This window comes from Chrysoperla carnea, chromosome 2 (genome assembly GCF_905475395.1).
Source record: "Chrysoperla carnea chromosome 2, inChrCarn1.1, whole genome shotgun sequence".
In the NCBI taxonomy this organism is placed as follows: domain Eukaryota; kingdom Metazoa; phylum Arthropoda; class Insecta; order Neuroptera; family Chrysopidae; genus Chrysoperla; species Chrysoperla carnea.
Window position 1 is genome coordinate 39639098 of NC_058338.1, and position 9921 is coordinate 39649018.

Here is a 9921-nt window from a genome sequence, read left to right on the forward strand (position 1 = left end):
AAAAGTGAACAAAAATCAAAAAAAGCTACTACAGCCCAAACGAATAACTGCGAATTTCGAAAAGCGCCCCAGCAAGTAATACATGGCTAAAAAGAGGAAACAAAATACGTTTTAACTAATATAGGAACCATAGTCAACTACGCTAACCTCAAACAAAAGGCAACTTTGGGTCATAGCTCGAAAATCGACCGTTTTATTTAATATGACCATTGGATTCTAAAGAAAAAAGTGCTTTTAGAATGTTAAAGCCATACTCTCTTAACTTTTCAAACAACGACGTTATTCATATAAAGTTTAAAAATCGAAAAACCGAACTTTTGATTATAAATCACAAAGAAAAATTCGAAAGTTTTTGAAGACGGCATTGAACTTGTCTTAAAAGAAAAGATCGAGAGAATACTATCCATTTTTTTCTATCTCGTTTAGTTATGGAGATACCTTATTAAAATATCGAATTTGGCCCACTCTGTACAAGTTGATTATACTTATAGTAAATATACTTTAATTTATAATTTAATTGAATTATAAACAAGAGAAGAACAAACAATTGACTGAGTTAGTTGTTGAAATACCATGTATAAACAGCGTTGATTACTCATATCATTAATCACAATACACATACATACATGCCACACATACATAACTGATATTCCCATATAATACATACTAAAACAATTTACGACTAATTTGCACCCTCACGAGTATCAGTGATGTTTACGAAAAAATTTTTCAAACATTCATTTTTTTATAAAGAACATTTTTTACATTTAAACTTTTGTTCAATCTCTAACGGTTTATAAGATGGGTCATACGGACCCAAGACCCAATTGACCTATGTTGCTCATTCACGAACTCGACCTCACTTTTTACAACCTGAGTAGTAAATTTTTGTTCGTAGCATCAATATTTTTAAGCGTTACAAACTTGGGTCTAAACTTAGTATACCTTGATATATATTACATATATACATGGTATAACAATGCGTATGGCGTACACAAGATAGCTATAATAGTACTAGCGATTCTTGTGGTCAGTATAGAAATTTACCTAGTCCACCACAATATAGAGAGTTTGAGTCGCATGAATTCATCATCACTTCCGTACCATGATATACTTAGCTTAACTATATCACTGGTAGAGTAGACCAATTTTGTCTCTTATTTACTATGAGGGTATTGCATTTCAAAGTATATACTATGCATTAACTATAAAGCAATGTAAAAGTACTTTGGGCTTCAAAAGTTGTGAACTTGATTCAAATTTTTTAGGTAAATTTGTTTTTAATTTTTTTGCAAAATGAGCGGATATCGAGTTGTAACCTTGGTTATGTACTGTTAGTAACTTCTTTAATAAACATTGAAGATTTCCGTGAGAAATGTGTTGTAACAAATCTCATTTAAACTTCTTTTCTATGGGAGTAATTTTCGTCCAAAGTACTTGCCGTGCTAATTGCAGTAAAATCCATAAAATCCTTTCAAAATGTTATTTCTAGTTTATTATTTGTTGGCAGCTTTAAGTTTCGTGAGTATCTTTGTACTTATTTCTATGCTTAGAATTGTAAAGGCAGCATGTAACAGAAATCACTGTGAATATAAATCATTTCACAAATTAAACCAAAACGCCCTGCATACTAAATTTCATGAAAATCGTTGGAGCCGTTTCCAAGATTCCAAATATACAAGAATTGCTCGTTTAAATATATAAGATAAAATGTTTTAGTAGACCCTGTATGGTATGAAACCAAACAAAACCAGTACAATTTGTGCTTAAAGATAAGAGGATTATTCATATGAACACCATCAAAGGATTAATTTTGATTTTCTTTATTCATTTTCAAGAATATAATGAATATAATGTTATGCTTTTAAATGTAAGCTTTTTTTTCATACCAAAAATGATCATGTTTCAAATTTAACTCTTAACTGGTCTGGTTGTTTTTAAAACGTTAATGAATGTCCATTTTCGACAATTTCTGGCCAATAAATCGGTGATTAACAGGCCTGTTGAATAATCTCTAAGCAATCAACATTGTTTCAATACAAAAATTTGAAGAAAGCGTTGATTAATTTAGATGAAGAAAATGTTTTCATTAATAAAGGTGAAAAAAATTTTGCATAGTTATTTTTAGTTTTTTTTATTAATAAAGCAACGAAAGAATTTTTCAAGTTTTGTTGCGGATGGGTAACCCGGTTATTTAGGTGTGTGACTAAATAGTTTGAATTGGTCATTAATATATAAGTGGTAATTCAAATTAGATTAAAATGAAATAGTTGCTTCCCCCCTCGGCACTATAAACTTTTCTCTTTTCTCTTTTATGAATAAGTAAATACCACCAAAAAAACTATAATTTATTTGGTATTTAACTTAATAAGAAAGTCGCGTGAGTGGTCGAAACAACTTTTATACATTTGTGAAAAATTAAAATTGAATTAAATAATATAATATCAATTCTAGCGTAGGTATAAACGTAAGTGGAACGTAAATATTATAACGTTGACAAAAAAATAGGTATAATAGTATTAAGCGCATTATGCCTTAACACAACATATTATATGTCTCAGTGTTTTTCGATTGTATTGTCATTCAGTTGCTGTTAATTTGAAGCTAATGGCCCTTTTCAACTGTATAAGCAATATTTGTAACAATATTAAATACATCTTCTCTTTAATTCCTGCTACCTGATCTTTTAGCCAATTTTAATTTGAGGAGCAGGGGGAAATAGCTAGAGGTTTTGAGAAATATAAATAGATAATGCCAAGTAACATAGTTACGTCAGGTGAATATTGCGCGAGATATAAGAAATATAAGCTCTAAAAGAAAAAAAAATTGTACATTCTTCTCTAAATTTTAAGCCATGTAATTTAATAATCTGAAAAATGTGTCGACATTAGCACACTTTCAGGACAAACACTATAGGAATAATATCTTCTTCTCAAAAAGAAGATGTTCATTTAATAAAATTAACGTAAAAATTTGTAATTTTTTATGGCTTTGGATTATCACCATAGATTTTTTGGATATATTTACGATACAACACGTAAACATTGATTTAAGAGGTTTCGTCCATAGTCGAGACAGAAGTCATATACAGAATAATTGTGAGTATCTATAAAAAAAATATTTATTTACAGAACGTTTTAATTAAATTACGTACACTTCGATAATTTTAATTAATATTTAAAACAAAATAACTTTTAAAGAGTATATTTTCTATACGTCATCGTCAAAACGTTTGAATTGTACTTTGTATATTATCTATACTCAAATTCATATTATTTGTACAAACAAATTAAATAAAATTAATTAAAATAATTTATTCACAAAATAAATTTAAAACATTAATTAAAATATATAAAATATATTTTAATAGAAAACAAAATATATAATTGTTATATCATATAATATACATATTACACGTATATGTATGAATCAACCTTCTAAAATTTTGCACAAATAATAATTTAACCATATTTTATTACCAAATGTATAATTTAATAATAATAATATAAAAGCTGGATGTAAAACCACATATCAAAACAAACGGTTTTGAATATTTGATTGCTCAATATTTAAGTTAACTTATTACCATCGACAATATACATTTTTGAGCTCGAAAATTAAGTGAATAGATGAAAATTTGGTTATATGTAGTTTATAGAATCTAGAATAGTAATTTAAATGACTCCGAGCTATGAAAAACATTTTTAAAATGAAAAATTAATATAGAGAAATCGGTTTTTCTCAAGTAGAATAAAAAGTATTTATTAACAGAAAAAAAAGCTTCTTATACATCAGTTGTAGCTGACGTAATTCCGCACATTATAGAGTTTTGTTAAACTTTCTAGCATCAAACTTAGTTGATATATGCTACTTTTTACGACAATTACTTTTTTCATGTTATTATATATTCTGTTACGTGCGAAACATCAAAATTAAAAAATTTTTCGTGGATAACTCATAAACAGTAAATACAATTAAAAATGTAGAAGATAACCATAAATCTGTTAAAATAAGAAAGTCATTTGATTGTTTTTCATTTCTATTAATATAATACTTTCCGAGCTATGGCATTCTGTCTCCCAAAAAGCATAGTTACGAATAATGAATTATCATTACTACTGATATATACTACAGTTAATTTTGATTTAATAAACGAACTATAAAATTGGTTCATGATAATTTGCCAATTAATATTCCATTTTTCCTTTATTAAATCGTTGAATGGTTCGACTTGAGTTATGAAAAAAACAAATTCAATAATCAATAAACCATACATCAAAAAACTATTTTTTTTACAGAATCTATTATTTCATGAGATACAACCTACTGACAGACGAACTGACGGGCAGCGGAATATTAGTAAAAAGGTTCCGTTACTAACTCTTTCGGATAGGGAAACCTACAATTAATTTACTTTTCCCAGAATCCTGCATGTTATTGAGAAATACACAAAAAAACAACTAAAGTAATACTACTAATTTTATGTTTACAAAATTAATGATAGATATTATCATCGCGGAATAGGTCAGTATATAATATGAAGAACTCTCTTAATTTGTTAAATGCTGGTTCAAATGCTGTTGACTTTAAAATAATAAATACAATGTGTAATTAATTATAATTGTGGCAAAAAGATAAATGTACATTATACAAATCCAAATACGTCATTCAAATCCGATGTAAAGCTGTTATTTTGGTATGTTATTTGGACTCTTTTGGGTAGTGTGAAACTACGTTTTGCAAGCAAAAAAATTTTGTGCTAAACCAGGGGAATCTGTGAAAAACTGCAAAATTTTCGGACTTGTTTCAGTTTTTGCAGTTTTATTCAAAAATTATAAGCCTTTGACTTTATAATTTTGAAAGTATATTTTTGAGCAATTGAAGCTAGCCTACAACTCCATATGTCTCTTAGTTTTTGAGATATGATGCTTGAAAAATTAACATGGTTTTCGATGTTAAAAATTTTGAGTTTGGCTTGACCGTTTGAGAGAGAACAAACGTTTAATTGTAAAAAATGTTTCTTGTAAAAAAATAAACAACAAAAATATAAGATAAAGAGATGAAATTATGCAGGTAGCTTCTAATTAGTGAGCCTAATACAAATTTTTTTGTAAACGGCTTACTATTTAATGCTGTTTTGACCATTGCCTGATTGATGAAACTAGATGAAATTGGCTTTAAAAGTGGCCATTCTTAGTTAGCCAATGGCCACTTTTTTAGCCAGTCATTTCACCCAATTCCATCAATCAGGAAATGGTCAAAACAGCATTACATAGTAAGGCTATACTTATAGTTACTTTCATTATACAATGATAAGTTTTGATCCAAATTAATCATCTAATAGCTGGCTAGTGATGAGTTTAAATTATACTCAAGTGTCAAGAATTTTTTTTTATTTATGTATAAAAATTTAGTCATTAAAATAATATGAATAGGTTTCGCTAAGGAGTTATAGGTGTGCTTTCTTTTTACGCTAACAGTAAAATAGCTTTAAATAAGTAAAAAAAAAGATTTTATATATTTAATATTAAATTTAATCAGAAAATCTAGTAATAAAAATTGGTGAAAAACAAATTTACGATAAAAACAATCATAACAATTTAAAAACTTTAATAATATTTTCCATCACTTTCCTTGTATCCATACTCTTTTCCATCACTTTGTTCGTTGTTCTTTTTGTAAGCTTCTAAATCAGAATAGTATTCTTCTTGACCACTTTGTCCCTTATACCCTTTATGTGCTTGATCGTTATGCCCTTTGTCATAATGTCCCTGTTTTCCATTTTCTTTTTCTAAGAATGCAGAATCATGACTACCTCCCTTTTTAAATCCACCAGCAGCTGAAGAATGGTGTGCCCCTTCATCACCGTATTTTTCATGATGACCTCTTACATCTGCCTCATCGTAGAAGGTATGATCTTTTTTGTATTCATCTTTATGGTATACATTATGGAATCCAGTAGTTTTTGATCCTTTTTTATGCCCTTTTGATTCATGGAAGTTTTCACCTTTTGCTGCTTTTGCTGCTTGGTGCCCTTCATCATAATAAGCTCCAGAATCAGAATGACCAGCTTTATGTCCAGCATTTTCATCATAATAACCTTTATGGTGTTCGTTTCCATGATGACCTTTTTGACCTTTCTCGTAATCATGTTTAGATTTATATCCTTTTTCGCCTTTTTCGCCTTGTTTTGAAAAATGTTCAGCATTGAATTGTTCTCCACCGCCTTTCTTAAATTCTTCACCAGTACTACCTTCCACAAAAGGTACTGGTTTTGGTAAAATATAATTTGAGTATTGTGCAACAGGTTTTTGGTAGATCACTTGGGGCGCTGGTGCAATGTATTGTTCTTGTGGTTGTTGATAAATAACTTGTGGCTGAGGCTCTGGTAGATATTCAGGTTGATAATACTTTTGAGGTTGAGGTTGTGGATAGTATTTGGTTGGTACTTGCACTAAACCATATTTTTGTTGTGGATGTCCACCCAAATCGACGTAAGTTGCTGGCCCATGCCCATCACTACGATACATATAACCACTTGCACTGGCTGTATTATCTTGGTCGGATATTTGTTGTTTTTGATGAACATAAACTTTTTCGATTTTATTTTGGATTGACACACTATTTTTGATGTAAAATAGAACGAGCACAATTACACTGATCTTTAACATTTTGGTTTTAATGTTTTTTTGAGTTAAATCGGATGTTGATTGAATACTGAATTATAGGTTCAATGATTTGTTTTTATATTAAAAAATTAACAATATAAATTGTTATTTTTTTCCCCCGATTGTTAAATATTTGTTAATAATTTTGTTTGTATATGTCATTGATTTTGGTTTGTAGGTGAAAAAGATGTTGTGAAATTTTGTGTGAAATGTGATTAATTCTTTAATATGTAGATTATTATTAATCAATTGGTTGGTTATTAATTTCGAGGTTATGATTTTTTTTACATTTTTCTTTACTTTGTTCTAATTATGTATGTAATGGAATAATTATTAAAATACCTAAAAATTTTACTGATTAACTGATACAGCTATACAGGACACAGAGGTACTTGTATATTTTAGGAAAATGATATTATACATAGTGTTCCTGAAAGGCCTTTTTTAACGATCTACCAGACGTAGTACAGCCCAAAATAAGTCTATGTAGCTAAACTTGTCTAAACTTAGCTAAACTTAGTTACAAGTTTCTTCTTCTGGGTGTTAGGCGGCCGTAAAGTTGATATCGTGAAATATTTTCTTTTGTAATTTTTAATGAGAAAGGATATTATGCCAAATTCTAATATATTGGCGTAACAGATGGGGTTTTCAGAATTTATCCCCCCTCTCTATTTCTACGCCCAAAGAGGTGAAGAATTTATATTCAGTAAATTGTGTACTACAAAAAAGGAGTCTTGTTAAGAATTGTTTATCAACAAAAAAGTTGAATTATGAAATACTTCGTTTAGTTTTTTCAGTTGTTCTTTACATGTAAAAATAGGGATAAAAGAGTAGTTACTTAAGAATCTCCATTCAATACTTGAAATCTATTTCTAATAATTAACAATTCGACTAAAACCTTGGTCACATGGATGTTATTCAAAATTATGAGGTAAATATGTTTAAGTAAGGAGCCATTCATTAACAACATTAGCATAATTTTGACGATTTTTGTACCCGCCCCCACTTCCTCACTTAAGCATACATAAGATTTTTCTAGGGTGAGATTCAATCTTTTGCCAAATAAGTAATAAAACATTGTTAGAAAAGGATCAGTTACACTAAAGCTCACAGTTTGATGTAAATTCAAGATTCTTATTCTTTAGTACAGAGACTATAGTCCGCGATGTACATACATGCATTATTTCTAATATAAAATTTCAACCCATAAAATCTTACGTAAGAATGGGTTTATCCAACCACTCCTCCCATATAAGCTCATGAATAAATTTTTAAATTATATGTAAAATAATTTTTTGTAATTATATAATTAAGGGCTAACTCTTTTCGAAATTGAACATGAATGGATACGATTATATTATGAGAATCCGTTTTTTCCACGGCACATTTTGACAACGAGGCTGTAATAATTAAGAATTACCTATGCATTTTGTACAGATTTTATAAGAATATTTGTGGACATTGGCTAAAATCGTAAACTTTTGACTGTTTCTCCGTGTAATGTGAATTTTTGCGCATGCAGAAGTACGTTTGGTATGGTTCGTAAGAGTATAAAACTTTGGGATGTTCATATGATATTGAAATTTACTACTTTTCTCAGCCAATTTCAAAAGAAAAAGATTTTTGATTTATTGTATTGAACAGATTATCTTCATTCAATTTCAATCATATACCAGAGTGATTAGAGAATTTCTAAACTTAGTAACTATATACGTCGAATATTATTTCTTTGTTGCGAAAATGCTATCTGTAATTGAAATTAATTTCTAATTTTTTTGTTTCAGGTAAGGTTTTGCAAAATTCCTGTTGAAATTATCTTTAATTTATGTGAGTTGTTGTAAGTATAAATTTTATTGATTTTCTGAAAGATATCAAAAACGTTCCTACTACAAAACTACAAAAGTAAAAAATAAATTAAAAATAAATAAAATCTAAGTAGATTAAGGATCATCGAGAAAAATACTCCAAAGACGCATATCATAGGTGCGTATCTTACGCAAATGCTCTTCATAATTAGTCAGAGATAGTTTGTCATAGATAAGTTTAGTCCTAAGTTTGTAACGCTTAAAAATATTGACACTATAATAAAATTTTGGTATAAGTGTTCATAAAATCACCTAATTAGCCCATTTCCGGCTGTTTGCCTGTCTGTCGTCTGTCTGTCCGTCATCACGATTACTCATAAACGAAAAGAGATATTAAGCAACTGAGGTCGAGTTCGTAAATGAGCAACATAGGTCAATTGGGTCTCGGGTACGTAGGACCCATCTTGTAAACCGTTAGAGATAGAACAAAAGTTTAAATGTAAAAAATGTTTCTTATAAAAAAATAATCAACTTTTATTGTATATTAAACAAAAATTATTTTCATTTGAAACAATTTTTCGTAAAAACCACTGTAGAATATTGTTCTTTATTTTATCTGCATACTAGGTGTATAGGTAAAAGTGAACCTGTAAATAAATCTAATTCAAAAAATATAGATACCTACCATTTCATTTAGAATCAACGTAAAAAAAAACAAAGAATCAAAAAACAAAATAAAAAAAAAAACAGAGTAATTGTTTGCTTTTAATTTTGATTTTTTTAAATATACCTACGTACACACGTTGTTGATTGTTTTTGTTTTTTTTTTTTGCTTTTTTTGTTTTCAGTTGATTGATTTGATTAATGATTTTAAACACTACTATAAAGAACGTATTTGTAACAATAACTATACATAAGTACACAAATGGCAAAAAATTTCGAATCACTTCGATTAGTACAGGAGACGGTATAAGATTGAATTTCACCCCAATAATCCAATGAATCATATTTTTGTTGAAGTTTTATTGATTTATAACACGCCTATGATAGCTTATCTATTGAAAAGTGTTCATGGATAATCTAATTAAATTGATTTTAATCAATTTTTTCCACGAATGGTTTTTTTGCAGGCAAGCCTATACGTATTCGTAATTAAATTATCTTTCTTCAGATACCAATTTTGATTGGTTAACAGATTCGATCGATATAGATCTGTTACAACCGTATGAATTGATAAGTCAATAAAGGTAACTGCATCGATCTGTTTCCCAATCGCAATTGGTTTCAAAAGAAAGATAATTTAATTACGAAAATAATGGTATTTCAAACAAAAGTTGTTTATTTTTTTATAAAAAACATTTTTAAAAATTAAACATTTGTTCTATCTCTAACGGATTACAAGATGGGTCCTACGAATCCAAGATCCTATGCTGCTCATTTACGAACTT

At 28.7% G+C, this 9921-nt stretch overlaps 1 protein-coding gene across 1 annotated transcript; it reads right to left on the reverse strand.

The window, feature by feature from the left end:
• Positions 1-5609: 5609 nt before the first annotated feature.
• LOC123292685 (homeotic protein proboscipedia-like) lies at positions 5610-6674 on the reverse strand. Its single transcript, XM_044873398.1, has one exon. It carries the CDS (start codon positions 6669-6671, stop codon positions 5610-5612), a length of 1062 nt encoding a protein of 353 aa, XP_044729333.1. The 5' UTR covers positions 6672-6674.
• Between the last annotated feature and the right edge of the window lie 3247 nt (positions 6675-9921).

What these genes read in the sequence shown, in the direction of transcription:
- LOC123292685 (XM_044873398.1), bottom strand. Translation starts at nt 6,671, where the DNA reads ATGTTAAAGATCAGTGTAATTGTGCTCGTTCTATTTTACATCAAAAAT.